Raw genomic sequence first — 19558 nt, forward strand, 5'->3', positions numbered from 1 at the left:
GTGTGTATACTTCTATTTAATGACTAATGTGTGCAAATACCTAGAGAGAAAAGATGCGCCCAAAATAGTGCCCGAAAAATTGGGGCGTGCACCAAAATTTGGCAGAAAGTAACTGAGCACGCTCAATAGACTGGCTGTAATTGGAGGATGCTCCGGTATACCAAAAGTTTTTGCTACATAGTATGTAGAGAGAGACGCGCACAGACTGAGGAGACCAAAGAGCGAAGCAGTGAGCGACAGACTAAAGGGAAGGCCTGGAGAACGGTTGCCTGAGCCGCCAGAAGGAGGGATCTTATGACCTTGAGCTGAACAGGGCCGATCAGCACTGACAGGGAGACAGAGAAGAGACTGAGAAAGAAATGGGAAGTAGTAGGCTGGGTTCACACGGGGTGGATTTCCAGTGGAATTGCAGCAGTTTGGCTACACCGAAAAACCACGGGAATTCCGCTGGAAAAGCGCATCGAATTGTGAAGCTGGCCTCATCAGAGACGCTAGGTGTGCACATTGAATGCTGCCATCCAATAGGTGGCGCTACAGAGGTATTAGTTCCATCTTCCTTATTTGCATTCAACTGCAAGATGTTCTTGTAAAAAAATGAAATAACTCCGAGTGCCCATAAAGCTTGCAGATCATTTTCCTGTAAGCAGCTCACCAGCGCCGGTCTATATTTCGAGTTTTGGTAAGAAAGTCTGCTCAGCGTTTACTGGTCATCATAGAGGGCCTGGGGGGTTGGCACTACCCACAAACACTAAACCTTACCATACACAGTTTATATTACCAGTCAAAAGCTTTCAGACAGCAAAGGTCCAAATTTCCCTATGAAAGGGGTATTGCCATTTTATATTCTGGGATATGCCAGATCATCATTAGTGGAGGTCTGATCCCTACTGATCCTGAAAATGAAGGACACAAAGTCTGACATTTAACCAGCACAGCGGCACTCCTGGCTTCCCTCCCTGTAGTGTGCACCACTGTGCAGAGAAACTGTGGTAATTACTGGGGGTCCTGGCAAAGGACCGCTATCAACTGGGGGCATAGGATTTTCTGGGGTAGCCAAAACTTTAAAAAAGGGGTGTTCATGTCATGGCCATGTTTGGCTGACACAGGATGACCACCATCTACAGGAGAGTATGGCTGAGCTAAACCATTTCCATAACTCCCATAGAAGTGAACGGAAGTTAAACAACGTACCACAACGAGCTACTTGTACAATGTTTACATAACAGGAGCTTAGGAAAATCCGTGGCTCACTGGGCTACACTCTTTCTGTAACTCTCATAGAAGTTAATGGGAGTTGTGCAAACAGTATAAAAAAGCCCACTCGGCTGTTTGTGGAGATCCCAACCAGCGCATTCAGCTGGGACAGTTGGTACCAGAACTCTTAATGCAATTGCCAAAGATTAGAAAAACATAGCTGCTTTCTTCCAAAAACAGAGCCACACCTGTCCTTAGGTTGTCTCTAATACTGCAGCTGGGCTGCAATTATTTCCCTAAGGCTGAGCTGTAATACCGGACACCAGCAGCCATGTTTTTTCTAATCTTGGAAATCCATTTTTTTCCCTTTTGGAGAGATGTAGTTTGAAATGCAAGCAGCAAAAATGACATGGATGGCCCGGGTCCACTACAGTGGAAGTCAATAAAGTAACCACAATTATAACAAATATTCACTGGGTGTATCCCTTAAAATATAACTTTTATTGACAAATATATATAAAATGTTTGGGCCTCACAAAAAACAGACAAAACAAAACAAAACAGAAACAGAGCAGGAGATAGAACCCTGGAAAAGAACCGAGAAAAAATCTACGAAGCTGATCCCTCCAAGGTAGTACGGGAGTGTACTGATGGATAAGACACTACCGACTCACTATATCAACCGCTCCAAAATCAATTCAAATCTAATTAGAGGACCATATCGAGGTCTACCCTTATAGAAAAGATGGAAGCGGAAAAAAATTCCACCAAGTGGGTGGTTTACAGTCAGCTTCTAGTGGTGGCGAGCCCCTGGGTTCGCCCTATGTCCCATAAGTTAGACCAGGAGCAAAAATGAGCAAGTGACCCAGTAGAAGCCCCAGAGCTCTGAAAATGACGTCCCGGTAAGAGACAAGTGCGGTTCTATCCAGAGGAATGCCCTGTTTAAGTAATAGTAGCGGGCAAGAAATAATCCCAGAACGAGAAACCAGCAGAAGTCTATGATTGGCTTCTATCCACAGAACTAGATGAAAATTAGTTCTGAATACAAGGACACCAATCAATGCTTCCGCTGAGTACCTCCGAGAGATAAACACAAGTGGCTGATAGACTATAAGCCACAGGTTATCAATCCAGAAATACAATAGATTCTAATGAAACAGCAGGAGAACCCCATTCAAAGATATGATGGGTTCTCATGCAACATGTGGTTTCAAAGACCAATAAAAGACAAGTTCAGAACACCAGTGGACAGTCAGACTGGGTTCTCCTAGCAAAAAAAAAAAAAAAAATATTTTGACAAATTGTTTCAAGATTGGTTCAGACTGGTTCAACGCGTTTGTCTCATACAGACTCATCAGGAACCTTAATGCTTGATAGTGTCATAAGACACGGAAAAAGAATAGTTGTCCTTGATAGTAAAAATATCTATCTCATGTATGATTGGATTAACCTAAGCAGATGCCCTATGCTGTGAGCTATGCTGTTATATGGTAAAATAGGTGGTACCTATCCGTATGGGCAAATAAAAAGATGATAAATTGCCCATAACAGAACAAATGTACCAAAATACCACTTTCCCCAATAATAGAAAAACTCCCAGAAAAATAAGGAGTATGCTCATAAAAATAAAAACTAACCAGGCTGATTGAAACACCTATGGAGAAATGAGCGTTACAAATGTTGCACTGATTCCTCACTAGAAGGTGCTAGGATAAAGTGATATCCTGGAAACAATATCCCAAACAGAACAGAGTCTCCACAATACATGGAGAGTGCTCCAAAACAAAAGGTTAAAAAAAACCCAATCCGGTTAGAGATAGAGCAAAGTGGGAAGAAGAGAGAAACAGCAGCAACTCCTGTCTTGATGTATTTGCAAGACATATGTTTTAAAGGGAATGTCCATTTACCAGACAATCTTGCCAATATAAACTCCAACTGTCTACCAATAATAGTAGTTAGTACTCGCCGGTTCTCTGCAACGGCAATCCATAGCTGTTGCCCTACTTTCTCAGTAATTGTTGTGGAAGAGGATGTCAATGAGAGTCACCTGACCTCTGCAGTCAATCGGAGGCTGCAGCATCATTGTTCTCAACGCCTGGCATCATGGCACTCAGGAGGTCAGCGCTGATGGCCGGAGAACGGGGAGTGACGCTGCAGCGGTCAGGTGACGACATCAATCACCGGGAGGATGGCGGAGCAACAGAACTGGATGCCCACGGCAGAGGATGGGTAAGTACTGCTCTTTTTGTTATTTTAAGACAGTTGGAGCAGCGATGATTTCCAGTAACCAGACAACCCCTTTAAGAAGCGGTCTGATTTCTGATAGGATGGTGTCTTCATCTTTTTTTTTTACTGGGATTCACCTACTAGAACATGTTGTCTTCTCTCCTCAACCATCAATCATGTCCCATGACAAAAAGGTTTTAAAAATGCTATCTTAAAATTGGTCTCCAGAACCCAATGAAACATTAAAATTAGCAAAAAAAAAAAGTTACGTTTTCTATGGTGCAACCGTAAAAATGTCCGTACAAATATGTAATCAATTCTATCCAAATGGCCTCCCTAGCTTCCCCGCACTACAGGGCTCATAAATGTCTCCGCCGCACATCAAAAAAAGTTTTCTGTTTCTGAAAATCCATTACTGAATGTCCATTCCAGTTAATGGGAGTTTACTGAAGGCGTGTCCCATTTCCAGTAACTGGTACCGCTCAGCTGTGCCCGAGGGGTTAATGTGCTAGATCGAGCCCTTTTCAGATGCAGATATTGTGGCCAACTGTGTTCACAGTCCAATTACTGAAGAATATCTGGTAACAAAACGACAAGTGAAAAGTCGGAGTGCCACGTTCTACTACAAATATGTATACTATGGGCAGATACATCCGTTTGCCGTCAGCTTAGGACTCCTGGGAACGAGTAACCTCAAACAGACTATGCAAAACAAGTATTACACATCAGATTCTATCAACCATGGCTTAATGATATCAAGAACTATACACAAACTACTGTATATGGGCTCAATATAGCGCATGACATACACTGAATGGCCACTTATGGTATTAGCAATATCTGCCCTTACAACATAGGAGTTTCCCTATATACATCTGTGACCCCAGAGTGCAGAACAAAATCAAGTGAAGAAGTATTCCATGCATCAGTTTAATCTACGATGCAGATTTTGATGCAAGTTCTCATGCAGTAATGCTGTGGAATTTGCTGCGGAATTCTCCACAGTGGACATTCCGCAGCGTTTCTGCCCCATGTGAATGTACCCTTAGCAAAGTTCGACCCGAAAGAGGGTTCTACCGGTTCAGTTTGCTCAACATTAAATCTACCCACAATGAATTGCAGAATACCAAAGGAGGTCCAAAGCGCTACTCAATGGGCGTCTCTAATAAAGTAGCCATTCACGGTATACTGTAATGTTAACCCGCACTTTGTTTCTACCTTAGCATCAATATACTCTCTCGACTACACAATGGACACTTAGAAGGTCTATCCAAATTGGCACAAGGAAAGGATATTACATGGGCTAGCGGTGACCAGGTCATTGTCTCCTTATGTAGTCAGCAAAAAGACTTTTCCATATCTCATTAGTGAGGCAGCAGCACTAAACAGCATATTCGTTTGCGTCCAGATGGGGACACTTTGTCAGAACTCCTTAACAGCAGGTAGTGGCCTAAGTCCAGCAGTAGTATTATCCAAGGGTCACCTCGGTAGGATAGGAATACAATCCTGCAAACATAACTTCACAGGGGTAGACTGACTGTTAATTTGACTTGCGCTTAAAAAATGTGCCGCTCATCGGGTTCTCAAGTACCCAGCGGCATTGCCCATATTCACTTCTACCTTTTACCCTGGGTCTACTCACTGACATCTGCCACCTATAGCCTACTGGCAACATAGGCACCAGTGATACAGCCTACTTGTTGGTTTTGGACTGGCCAAACAAAGTTTCCTACACTTTATGCATTTCATTAAACAGTGTAAAGTCATACGGCACATCCGACACTCATTGTACAACGTAATTTGCCTTTCTGACAAAAAAACCAAAAAACAACGAGCTGTAGCAGTAACAAACATCACCAAGTTGAATGCCACCTGTCACCAACCAAGACTGTGCCATCTGACGGGAACCTACATCTGTGGACCAATCCTTATAGGATAGGAGTAAATATGGTAACACTTCTTGAAGATTGAGATCATTGCTGATGGATCCAACTAATTTTGATGGGATCAAAAGTGCCGTATCTATAAAAGGACAACCCATTTGTCCCCCGTTTCACAGAAGCACCAGATACAAGAGAGTTGGACTTTAAGCCATTTAGTCTCATTGTTTTTCTTGCAACGAAAAAAAGGTATCAGATGTTCCTGGTGCCCATTTAACTACCTTAAAAAATGAAGTAGTGAGGAAAGAGGTCTATAGCCACCGTCAGGAGGCACACAAGTAATCAGCATGAACGAGTATTGGGTGGTCTACATAGGCATTATATGGCCCAATGCCAAGTACAGACAGACCATTGCTCCAAACCTACAGTTTTGCTCTGTATAGGGAAACACTAAGAAATAATCTAGAATCTAATTGACTATTTTAATGAGGCAAAAATCAGGTTCTATATGTATAAGAGCTGAGACCGAGGGCTTTTATAGAGGATATATCATACTTCTAGGATCTGGAACAACGCTGCTTGTTTGATATTGGAGGAAACGGCCCAAAAACAGTTGTCCATCCAGATCTTTTAGTCTGGTATGCCCAACTAATAGATTTGTAATTAATCTACTATGGAAGTGAGCAGCCTGATAAATGGCCATTGGGCACCTTAAATCAGACGTATATGAGGCTATGAATGGGTCTGTGTCACAACTCCACTTCCAAGAGGACTGTATTTTTGTAACTAACACACACTTCAGCACTCATACATATTTAATATCTGCATAAAATTGACATCTATTGTTTATAACCACCAAAATTTGTGCTAAGGACCTTGCATTTTTTTTACGTGATCAAAATATGTGAGCCGATCCGCCACGTCCAGGCATACCGTATTGGATGGGTTCCAAGCCTTACAGTGACCATTTTGGTCTAAAAAAACCCTCTAGAGATGCACACGCAACAACCACCAAAGTCAACACTTCTATTCGTGTGGCAGATTTTTAACCCAAGAGGATGTGGCGTATGGACCCAAATATTTTGATCAAGATGTCTGCGAAGACCCTTGCATTTTTTATGCAGTTCGTATAAACAATAGTTTGCAATTTTATGAAGATATGTAATATGTAAGAGTGCTGAAGTGTGCGTTTGTTAAGGTCCATTTAGACAACAATTATCACTCAAAAGTAATCAATCAATCTAAGCGATAATCGCTGTGTCTAAATGTGCGGCCATCATGCACTGTTCATGCACTATTTGTTCATCGCTGACTTCAAGCCAGCTTGAAGTCAGCGATGTGTCTTATCAGACTGCATGCTTAGTTCTCAGCGGATAACGCTGATAGTATTCTTTCAGCTGCAGTCCTGCTCGAGAACAATGAAGCTGAATGCAGATAACAGACCTCCAGCTGTTATCTGCATTTAGTGAAAGGCTTCATTTCCACGCTAATAAGCTACTAAGTAGCTACTTAGTAGTTTATGCTAAATGATCGCTCAAAACGGCCGTTCAAGTTATCTTTTGATCAATCTTTCCATGTAAATTGGCCTTTACTGTAACTGGCGCAGCCCTAGCTTATGTGCACCTTCAGGTTTAATTTTTTTTTTGTTGAAATTGCTGACTTTGCTTTTTTTGTTTGCATATTTTTTTTTCAACTGACTAAACATTGGATTAAAGTGGCTGATCATTTGTTTATTGGATTGTTCATATGACAAATCTTTGCTTAGTTGTTTTTAAATTGAATTGTTCTCCTTGTGTATCAGTCAATGAATCTACCTCTATGGTTGTGCACACACTATTATATGGGGCTTTCTTTTCTTTTAGTACGCCATATGAAAAGTTTCGTTTCCAACAATACATCATGAGCAACATAGTGAAAGACCAGACATGACTGCCCAACAAAGGCACACATACCATTCTAGATCTAGAACGGCCATGACAGATCGCCTTTTGTTATCAAGTTTCACAATGTTTTCATACAACGTAAGTAAACAGAAAGAAAAACTGAAACAAATTGATAGAAACTGCCATTTTTTTTTAATCGAACCTTCTACCGGATCCATTAATTGTTTAATCAGTTTTAATTCTGTTTTACTAATGGTTTATTAAAAAAATTAATTAATATATTGTTGGACGGTAATCCGTGGTAAAGAGAAGCTATTAACAGATCGTTTTCGTTAATCTAAAGTCAGATTTTTTTTTTTTTTTAACAACACGATGACTCATTTAAAAAGGAGCTGTGTGAGCTTTCTTTCAGAAACAGCGCCTCTCTTGCCAACAGGTTGTGTCCTGTTTTTAAAGGAGTTTCCCAGAATTGAAAAACAAAAGCAGCTTTCTACAAACAGCGCCACAGCTGTCCATAGTTTGTGTCTGGTATTGCAGCTCAGCCACACTTAAGTGAATACCGCTTAGTTGCCATACCACACAGACTAAAGATGTGGTGCCATTTTTCAGAATAAAACAGCCATGGACCAGAGGTATGGTCCACCTTTCAGTGCCATATTTTATATATATTATATATATATATATATTATATATATATATATATATATATATATATATATATATATATATATATATATATATATATATATATATATATATATATATATATATATATATATATATATATATATATATATATATATACACACATACACATACATATATACATATATACATATACACACATACATAATACCTCTTTGTAATGACCAAATAGAATTGCTGTAAAAATGGTCTTTTGAAAAAAAAATATTCCAATTTTTGTAGTAAGGGAACTGCAAAATCAATCAAAGAAACTTGGTTTACATGGGCGTCCTCTTCCCAAAGAGGTTGGCTTGTTGGAGAGGTTTAATTGTAAACGCAATCTGAAATCTTAACAGCTTAAGCAGCTTTCTACATACACTACTTTAGATTAATGGAAACAGTCAACAAGCTTGACATTAGACACATCCATAACAGCTTACTGGACGTTGTGAAATGCAACGGGACTGGTATATCCGCTAGGCCTCCTGCCCACAGACGGGTATTTGCTGCCGAATCCGCGGCGAGCGTCCGCACCGCAGATGCGCAGAAAATGCCGCTCATAGCATGCTATGGGAAATCGATTTTTCCTGCACACTTACAGAAACAGAACTGCAGTTTTCACAAGCACAGCAAGAATCGCAGCATACTCCATTTTCATGCGTGACCCGCACAGGCAGCTTCCATTGAAGTCAATGAAAGCTGTCCGAATCGCGCCCATTCCAGAATGTCAATTCTGGGATCTACGCAGATTCTGTGTCATCGCCTAGCGACAGCGTGGTGAAAACTGTACTGCTCATGTGCGTCGGCCGGCCCATCAGTAGTACAGAAAAAGAATAAAAGAACAGGTACGCAGGGGGTCATCGGCCACGGTCAGGGCCGGATCATGTGTGGGATTCCACTGTCGGAATGCGGACCTGCCGTGTGCAGGCGGCGTTACACCAAATTCAGTAACTTTGATGTTGCAAACGAAAACAACACTTTCCCAGAACACAAAATATCAAAAACAAAGCTCTACAAAGTAGAGCCAGCAGGGAAAACATGGAGATTTCAATGTTGAAGTATGCATGCAAATTGTGAATGCAGCTCTGGAGGAATATAATACATGCTGTAGCTCAGGGTCAGTAAAAGATAAATATATTGTATTTATTAAAAGTTACTCAACTTTTTACATAGATTCAGTCTACAGTAGATCTAAATTGTGTTTAAAAATTCTCTTTAGAGCGACTCTCCGGGCCTGGAAAAACAAAGATGGCTGAACTGCTTCTCTAAATACTTGATACACACCATGCATAGCATGCATTGATAGTCTAAAGGCCCATTTACACTGGACGAATGTTGGGCAAACTATGCCCGACACTCGTCCCCGCACATACTCGCTCCCGTGCTGTTACACAGGAGTATCGCTGGCTCGCTAACAGAGCGGCCTGCAGGGGGCTGGGGCGGCTCCATTCACTTAACACAGTGGCCATTCAGTACTGAACAGCCACTGTGTTAAGTGAATGGAGATGGATGGGCAAGGGGAGAGAGAGGAGCGAAATCTCCTCTAGCCGCCTGGCTCCCTGCTGGCAAGCCAGCGATACTCGCTTCTGTGTAACAGCACGGGAGCGAGTATGTACGGGCACGAGTGTCGGGCATCATTTGCCCAACATTCGTCCAGTGTAAATGGGCCTTAAGACACTACATGCTGATCTGACTAGTCAGTGTTGCGCATGTGGACAGCACTGGTAATCAAAGCATGCGTAGTATCCTAATGATGGGTACTAATACACAGTGTGCATCAGAGAAGCTGGTGCGGCCATCTTTGTTTCTCCAGACCCAGAGGTACGCTTTAAGTCTTTTGCACAGGAAAACCCCTATATGAAGTATACAGTAATACGCCTTACCATGGTACTGGTCGAATCTCCATGCGGGCACATGTGCATTGTGTTTAAGGTTGCTATGAGTCGGCAGAGGGACCGTCACATGGATCGGGCCTTGAACCAATACGTCCGTTTTATCACTGCCAAATAGATGGATACTGACAGCAGTGACAGGGGTGAGGTCAAACCGGCTGCTGTTCCCTGTGAAGCAGACACATAGGAGATGGTTAATAGGAAGCATGGCCACACAGTATTCACAGTACTAAAGCCGGCGTGAAGACGTTACCGACGCTTCTAACTAGTAACACCGGTCAAGGCATTCAGTTAGGAGCGAATCACGTCATAGGCAGAAAGTGCAGATTAAGCAGAAAAACGGTGACACATTTGGCGCACCTGGAGCGTGTTACCCTGAACCATAGATGACATTTCGCTTGCACGTCTTGCCAAGTCTCATTCAGCAGCAAAATTGGAAATGTCAGCATCCTTACTCACTTAATTCCTTAAACTACTAAACATGCCCTCCTTATTTTAAGTTTGGCTTGGACCTACTGGCAACTCTGTACTACTTCTAGCTCTTCCAAGTAACAGTTTCCACATATTCGTCTCCGCGCTCGTAAAAGCAGAATAACATTTTCTACTTCCATTTGGACTGAAAAAAAAAAATATCACTTTCTTCAGACTATACAAGACATTTTAATTTCTGTTAGTCAACCTCCCAAAACCAAGTTACTTACAAAATAAGTGTTTTATAGCTTTAGTTTAAAAGGGAGAGAATGCCTGGTTACTTGAAAATACAGCAGCTACTCAAGCAATATCCCTATGACAACACTTCATGCGCTACATTGCGTACATCCAAGTCAAGGAACTTCAAAAAGGCCACATCTGGAGTTATTCAAGCCCGTTGATGAGGATTTAAATTCACACAATTCAATTATGACCAGTTAGGTACCAGAGCACAGACAGCAAGTGTTGTCATGGGGACAGCAGAGTTCCAGGAATTGGACCTGTGCCTTTAAGTAATTAAGGATTAAAGGGGTTGTCTGGTTTCCGGACAATATTGCCCGTAGACCATAGTGTTAAAAATGACAATTAAAAGAGCTGTACTTACCCATCATCTGCCATGGGGATTTGTAGATGTGCCATCCTCACAGTCTTTGTGGAGAGGTCACAGGACGTCACATGACCGCTACAGAGTCACAACATGTGGTCGCAGATGCCAAGAGAACATGTCGCGACGCCAGGAGTTCAAAATTGTGACACTGCAGCTTCCTATTGGGTGCAGTGGTCAGATGACTTCATGTGACATCATTTGCAAAAACACTGAAAGAACGGTGGGGGGACAGCGCTGGATCCCCAGGGCAGAGGACGGGTAAGTACTGCTCTTCGTTCTTTTAAGGGAGTATTCCCATGGACGATTTTTGCGCACGACTTCTGTCAGATTCCGAGATGGACAGGAACTCGCATAGGAAAATATACCTCTTCATTAGAATTGGTTAATTCGCTCTTAATTTCTCGTAAACCTAAAAAGTCTAAGATTTAAAAATAATTATTTTTGCATGTTTTCCACTGACCTATGTTACACTCGCCCCTGTGTGTACACAGCCTAACACAATTGGTGGTATAGGGGCAATGTGGTTCCATAACCATCAAACTTTTTGCAAACTTTGAGTTTGTTGTATTGCATTTTTCAGACTCGAAATCCTGCAGGGAGATGCAAGGGTACATGCCACATCCCATCCTATTTTACACTAAATCCTACTGTACTACATTATAACTTCATTTAGAGTACGGCAGACGTCCTACCTGATGAGTTTCCATCGGTCCCTTGTAAGTAAGGGAAGCTTTCCACCTCTAAGGAAGTGCTGGCAGCAGTCAGAAATGCATTGAGATCCTTATAGGTAGCGTTTAGTGGAAGTTCCAGGGCGCTTCTTACAAAGTGCACTCTCGGCTGCAGGCGTGACCCTGTATGAACCACAAACATCAAATGGTTGTCATGTGCAAACTTGTATAGGCTTTCTGCAGTATAACCAAAGCTTAAAAACCATTCCCTCAGGTCTGTCTGAAGATCCTATTACACCAGTCAGGCGGGCTTTTGCAGCAATAACCCTTCATAGCATGCTATGGAAAAAAGATTTTTCATCCACACGAGCGGAAACCAATTGCGGTTTGCGCTGGGAGATGAAAAATTGTAGCATGCGCCATTTTACTGCGGTTTCCGCATGGACAGCTTCCAATGAAGTCAATGGAAGCTGTTCGACCCGTAGCCTGTCCACGATTGACATTGCGGATGGACTGTGGATTCCGTGTGAAGATCAGGAGAATTTAATCAAAAAAAAAATCTCTACTGTGCATGTGCGCCGGCTGATACTTCCACCCACATCCGCAGTACAGATCTTCAAGACACGGACAGCTAGGCAGGGTCGCCAGCAGCGGGCGGATTCCATGCGGGATTCCCCATGCGGAATCCATGCGTGCCCATCAACACGAGGCCTAAACTTCAAGAAGCTCACCGTATAGTTTAACGCCAAACGTCCTGAGCGCCATTCGCTGCTCTCATCTTCCTGCCATCTTAGCCTTGAGCTGAAGGCCAACGTAAAGTGAGAAACAGCTTGTGCCTTAGACAATGCTTTCTCGATCTTCTAGGACTAGTTCACACATGCATCACTCTATGTGTATAAGCCTGAAGACTAATAATGTGGATGTGCTGCTTGACAACGCCATATGAAAGGCTGGTAGGTAGTATGACAAAAAAAACCTGTCGCACATAATTCAGTTTATACACCACCTATCTTAGGGATCTCCAGCTTTCAGGTAATAAGGGGTCCCCTAATGGCTGTTCATTACAGAGAGATACAAGCATGCACAGCTACTGCTCCAATATATGTCTGCAATAGGGAGTCACATGAGATCTTGGTCTCATAGGTGGGATTAGGACCCACCAAACGGCTTTGCCCAGCAGCCTCCATTGTCCTTAAAGGTGTCTCTTGGACCTTTGACACCAATGGTCTGTATTTAGAATAGGCCATCAATATCAAATAGGTGGAGGTCCAACTCCCAAAACTCCCACCAATGATGACCGATGGGGCTGCAGCACTCTAGCTAGCGCTGTGTCCGCTTTGTCGTTCCCCAGGCATAGCTCTATGTTTAGTAGCGGCTTGCAGGCATTAAAGTGATTAGAATTAAGCTGCAGTACCAGGTACAACCACTACAAAAAGTATGGCACTGTGCCTGGTTCACTAGAGTGCCTTGATCCCTTCCATCAGCTCATCAACAGGAGTGTCAGGTGTCAGGCTATCCGTATCAGAACAGAAGGGGTCAATTCTAAAGGCTAGCCCATCAGTGTCTCAATCCCTGAAAATCTCTTTAATTCAGACCAGCAAAACTCCCCAAACTGCTGTCTGTTACAAGGCCTGTTAAAAAGGTCAGACATAGACTTGCAGGAATGCTGCCTTCTTAGGTGGCGCTCTAGAGGCATTGTACCAAACCCCCATTTGCATAAATTTCCCAGATATACACGCATGGCCCTACAAACCCCCTCACACCTAATAAATAGAGAAACTATGCCCCTACTTGCAAAGGCATAAGTGTCATGTATTAGCAATTGAGCTTTCATTCTCTAGGAGGTATGGTAATTTTTAGTCCCTAATTGGGTCAAAGTTTTTGACAAACATGAATTTTTCTTTTTTTTTTTTTACATTTTTCTTCAAAACCATTACGCTTTGATGCAAAAATTGCACGACGGCGCTCGTGAGTATAAAATACTGGCTGACACTTTAACAACAGGTCATGCATCTACTTTCAAAAATATAGGAGCAGGGAGGCATAAATATGATTTTTTTAATTATTATTTTATACTAAAAATGTCAGTTTTCTTCTGTCAATTAAAAGTCGAGGATTTTGGCCCGAAATGTCTGGCAGTGTAGGGGTTAATTACACTTTACGAAGGGCGGCTTTGCACCAGTTTTCATACAAGAGACCTAAAGTAAAAAAAAAAAAAGGCACAATATGCAGAGCATGTATAGAAACTGCAGAACTTTCGCCGACTGCAGACCACCTGTACAAAATCACCAAAAGTTCATGTCTGGGGAGTCAAAACCACAAACCACTTATTTACGACCATAAACCCAAAGCCAAGCAGACAGGAAAAAAAAAGACAAATAAATGAGCTCATTCCAGTCACGCTGCTCATTCCAGACCAAATGGGGTTTTATGGACAATTCTAAGTTCGCTGGTGGGACCAAAATCTGAGCTCTAGAAAGAAATTCCTATTGTATTGTCCGTGTGGTGTAGTAGCCGTATAAAACTATGCACAACCGTAACCACTACAACAATACACCCGATGAAGTGTGCCGTAACACAAAGTGTATCTGGGGCAGACTTAGTCTGCAGAACGCATCAGCATGAAGTAGCAGGCAGCTTTCCCAGACCACTTCTAGTCGTGGCCTCAGACTGAATAGTTTATAACACCCTTCATGGGTACAGCCGGGCCATGTGCTTTTATTACAAAAACCTGCCAATGAGGGGGTGTGTGAAAGCGCCACACGGGCACCATGCATGTGGTTCTCATTAGTATCGAACACTATAAAATGCCTTCTAGGTCAAACAGCTACAAGCTTCCCAGGAAACTGGCGCAGGCTTTCATTAGCTGACTTCTGGCAGTAGCGGAAGGTACACACACTTTAATTAAAAAACGTTGAATTTGGAAAAATTGAAAAAAAAAAAAAACCATAACATTTCTCATGAGCTAACAAGTCTCAAAAGTGAAGTCATTTATAAGAAGGACCCAGTACCAGGTACAACAAGCCCGAGATGTCCAATCTTTGGCACAAGGTTGGAGAATATGATTGGTAGCTGCTTAAGGGCGCCTTCACATGACCGAGAAAATCGTGCGAGATTTGTGTGTTGCGAGATGCACAGATCTCATATGAATATGAACCCCACTCTTGTGATTGAGGTCATATACACGAGAAAGCAATGCAGCATGTCCTATCTTTGCGCGTTTCCCTGGAATGCCTCACCCATTGGTTTCAATGGGGCTGGAAAACACATCGCACGGTATGTAATGTTCACGCGGGTGTGAAAACAATGGGAAACACTTGCCAATCCTCCGACGTGGATGTAAGCGGTGCCGGAGAATAGCAACTGTACTGAGTGATGAGGGGCGCTTTTGACACAAAAACGCCTTGGATCCGTGGGTACAACGCATGTTACCGATATTGGGCGGCGTCACGGCCCGATATGGAGGTCGGCCGTGTGAAACTAGCCTAAATAGCAATTGCTTTACATAAATGACATGGACTTCAGGATCTATTGCGTTCTATTTTTTTAGTTCCCTCTCTCCACGCCCAAAAATATTGTAAAGTATTTTTCGCTGTCAGGGGGGCTTGTGTTTTGTGGGACACCATTAGGTTTTTAATAGTACTATTTAATGTACTTAAAAGCTTTTCAAAAATTTCGAAGCAGATTGAAATGGAAAAAAAAAAAAAAAGCAATTTAACCAGCTTCGGGGTGGGGGCACGTCCTATTTTTACGGCATACACAATGCAGCAAAAAAAAAATTTTTTTAAAAATGGCATAACTTTATTCTGTGGGTCAGTCCAATTACGACAGTAACATTTTTCTTCCTGTGATAGTTTAAAAAAATAAATAAATAGAATCTCTTAATTTAAAAACAAAAAAAAAAACATAGCAAGCGTGTTTTTATGGCCCTGAGGATTAAAGCACACTTGACCGGGATGTGAAAAAAATAAAACATTATGGGTAGGTCACTGAGGTGTTAAACAAGGCCAGCCAATTTTCCATTTATTTTAGTAGAGAATAGCAGCTACTAAATTTGTCAAAAGATACAAAAAACCACAGTTACAAGAAGTAATCAATTGATGGAAACAGTAGGGGTGAGGGTCCTGCTCCAATGAGCTTACATACTACAGATAGTGGGGTGATACAGAAGGTAAAGGTGCTGGAGATGTGCACAGTATGGCGAAGTGGAGAGTGTGAGATGCTATACTCCTAGAAAATGGTCAGACATAAGCCATATAGTGGCTGAATTGGTAGGACCCCAGGGGGTGGTTGATTACGGCTAGCAGGGGTTGCAGTCAGAAGGTCAGGGAGCATGTTATCAGGGGAAGTACAGAGGGGTTTGGTTTAGCGGATATGGTATGCCTCCCTGAAGAGGTGCGTTTTTAGAGCACGTCTGAAGTTTTGCGTGTCAGGGATTGACCTGATAGCTGGAGGTAGCGCGTTCCAGAGGATTGGTGCTGCTCTGGAGAAGTCTTGGAGGGGGAAATGAGAAGTTCAAATTAAAGGGGTACTTAATCCGATTTCATAGCGGAGCCAAGGGCGTGGACTGGATGGTGGATTGAGATGAGGCAAGCAATGTAGGACAACGCGGTGCTGTGGAGAATTTTATGGATGAAGGAAGGGAGTTTGAATTTAATTCTGTATTTGACGGGCAGCCAGTGCAGTGACCGGCACAGGGCAGAGGCATCCGAGTAGCGGCTGGACAGGAAGATGAGCCTGGCTGCTGCATTCAGGATGGATTGGAAGGAGTAAAGTCTGGCACAGGCAATGCCGATCAGCAACGAGTGGCAATAATCGAGCCCAGAGTGGATGAGGGCAACAGTGAGCATTTTTAGCATGTCCATTGTGAGAAAAGGGCAGATTCTTGTTATGTTCTTGAGGTGCAGCTGACATGTTCAGGCAAGGGATTGGATGTAGGGGAGTAAAGAAGAGATCGGAGTCGAATATCACTCCAAGACAGCGGGTGTGCTTGGAGTTATGGTGGTGCCACACACTGAGATGGAGAGGTCAGGATGAGGTTGGTTAGTAGAGGGTCGAAAGACCAGTAGGTCAGTTTTTGAGAGGTTCAGTTTTAGGTAGAGAAAAGAAGATAAATGCCCGCAAGGTTATATAAAAGGGGTTGTACCAGGATTACAAGTTAATCCCTATCCGCTGTTCGGTGGGGGTCTCACTGCTGAGACCCCACTGATCTTAAGAACAGGGGATTCTGTCTCTTCTGTCCTCCTCACTGCGGGCTTACTTCCCTCCGAAGTGGGGAGTACAATGAATGGAGTGCTAGTCACACATGCATGCTACTGCTCCATTAATTTTCAATGGGATTGTGGAAATAGCACAATGGTGAGACCCCCGCCTATCAGCAAGTTATCCCCTATCCTGTATATAAGGAACATGTAACCCAAGACTTTTTCATCCAGTAAAATGCCGGATTGCTGAAACAGACCCCATTATAGTCAATGGGGTCCATTCAGTTCCATCACAAAATGGGTCCATTCGGCTCATAACTGAGCAGGAAAACGGAATCCCCTAATGTAGATGTGAAAATAGCTGCGTGCGTATGGCCAGATTACACTCAGCTCCCACAATACACTGCTCCCTGGCAACAGGAAACTGGAAGAAGTCAGAATTTAACTAAAAGTAGTAAACCTCATGCTACTCAAAAACAGTACAAGAGACAAAAACCCAAACTTTTTCTAAAAAATTCCACACTTCATGTTTAACTGTGGACCACTACACAACATTTACACATATAGGACAAAGCGCAACATCTCAGCAACATTCACATGATGATCCCGTTAGTGAACCCGTGTCACATGAGACGTTCCGATGCACGGTACAGTTATCACAAAGACACGCTGTATTTCCACCAGACCCGTGACGTTTCCCCAGGGAGAATCTGACATTTTCCTTATTTCTGCTTTTCACGACCAGAAGGCTGCACATCCTAAAGAGCCCAGTTTTATTTTTGCACTGACCTCAAAACAACATGTTGGAAATGGCTTCCTGACAGACTTGCAGCCAAAAGGCTCAGCAAAGTCCTGAAACGCGTCTTAAATGGGACATATGGTAATCCCATCAAAAAGCATAATGTCAACTCAGCACGGAATGATTCATTCCAATCAGAAGCTTTTCAAGTGGAAAAATCTGCAAAATCCTTCATTTAAAAAAAAAAAAAAAGAAATTCTACTTTCCAACAATTTATAAAACATTCCACAGCCAAAAACTATAGAAAATTTCAAGTAGCAACTACATAGCTTTACTTATCTTCTATGGATCCAGAATTAGGACTATAGTCAGATATAGGTCCAGAATTCTGCTGGGTTCTACAATGACACAGATGACCCGTACACTGAGCTGTGGCTAGGCTCTGGTAACAGGACATACCAGACCGTATAGGTTTTTTTGCCTCTTTACACTGGGAGTCAAATAACTTTGTGTGGCATAGAGTGTTAAGGCAGCAGAAATGCAGTCCTAAGCTCTCGCTCACGACCTGAAGGTTACGAGTTCAATCCTCGCATGGTTCAGGTAGTTGACTCAGGTCTTCCATCCTTCCAAGGTCGGTAAAATGAATTCGCTCACTTAGCGTTCACAGTTGTTTAGCACTCGCAGGCTTCTCGTCTTGTGTAAAAGCTCAGGGCTTCCCATAGGAGGGGTGGAAGCACTGAGCGAGAAGTGGACGATCAGCATGCGAGCCAGCGGCAAACCTTTTTAGTTTAAATGCTGTGCACGAATGACGTCTGCGTTCGCGCAGTCGCTGAAAAGACTGTCAGCCTGTGTAAAAGGGCCTCTAGACACTTGCTGATCCGACTGGTCAGACTGGAAACACTGGTCAGTCAAAGTTGATGTAGTGTCTCAGACTAATGATGTACTAATGTACAGTGTGTATCGGGGTAGTCAGAGAAGCTGGTAGGCCATCTTTGTTTCTCCAGGCCCGGAGAGTCGCTTAAGGCTTCATTGTCCATGGGCGGATTCTGCAAGCGGATTTCCACAGCGGGAGACCTGCGGAAACCATTTGTGGGAGATCGCGGATGTAATGGTTTTTCCACGCGGATGCACTGCGGTTCATCCGCACAGAAAAATTTCCGCAACCCCACCTCCCTAATTGATTTTGGTCTTCAAATCCCTAGTGCATCCACAATAGTATTTGCGGATGCACTGCGGATCGTCCGCATCCATTGACTTCTTTTGAGCCCGCCCGCACAGAAGCCACACTGAAATGGAGCATGCTGCGATTTGCTTTCTGCACCAAACGGTCCACAAATTAAAATTCAGTTGCGTATGCCACCGCTTCCCTATGTATACTGTGAACTGCGGATCTTCCGCACGGATGACCCGTGCGGTTCTGCAAATTCAATCCGCCTATGGACATTGGGTCTGAAGCAAGATTCTGCAGGAAAGGGGGTCTAGAACTTTTACATGGGGGTGGTAAAGGTTTATGCTCGAGGGAAGGGAAAGCAAGGGCACCCATTCAGAACTTAGCTATGGGGCCCAGGCTGTTCTATACATGTGAGCTACATTCTTTGCACAGGGGTACTCTGTGTCCACCCCTGCACTATAGTGTCCATTGTGCATGACCCTTAATATTAATGCATACGCATTTGGCAAGGTCCTTTTTTAAAGTTTATTTTGGGATAAAGAGAACTTGGGGCTCAAAACCAGCAGGGAAGGCATCATCTGTGTGCTCCCTGCATGTTCCCACAGATAACTGCCTATTAGATCAAGGTGACCAGCGAATGGGGTTAACATATCCAAACTACGTATCCGATTTCTCAAATGAATTAAGCTTTGAAGGGAGAGATAGGATTCTTGTTCTGACACCCTGTTCCCCACAATGTTTGTGTAACAGGATTTGGTTTCTTGCATTAACATTTCAGATACCTCCAGTGGATTTATTAAATACACAATTTTTAGACCTACTGAAATTTCAGCCCTCAAAAAAAAAAAAAAAAAGTAAGACAAAAAGATCTAACATGAGAGAGGAGCTCCTGGGGATTTAGGGTTTATGCATCTATAATGCAGCGGCGTCCTCATTATG

General features: G+C 43.0%; 1 protein-coding gene across 1 annotated transcript in view; it reads right to left on the reverse strand.

Moving 5' to 3' along the window:
• The window catches only part of FAM171A1 (family with sequence similarity 171 member A1), a 108714-nt gene that overhangs the window by 17300 nt on the left and 71856 nt on the right, over positions 1–19558 (reverse strand). Inside the window, exons 4-5 of the mRNA XM_066584951.1 lie at positions 11530–11688; positions 9751–9927 (exon numbers count right to left, since the gene is read on the reverse strand). Of these exons, the coding sequence (XP_066441048.1) occupies positions 9751–9927; positions 11530–11688 (336 nt within the window). The remainder of the gene's footprint in view (positions 1–9750; positions 9928–11529; positions 11689–19558) is intronic.

Source organism: Eleutherodactylus coqui, chromosome 12 (assembly GCF_035609145.1).
Source record: "Eleutherodactylus coqui strain aEleCoq1 chromosome 12, aEleCoq1.hap1, whole genome shotgun sequence".
Taxonomy (NCBI): Eukaryota; Metazoa; Chordata; class Amphibia; order Anura; family Eleutherodactylidae; genus Eleutherodactylus; species Eleutherodactylus coqui.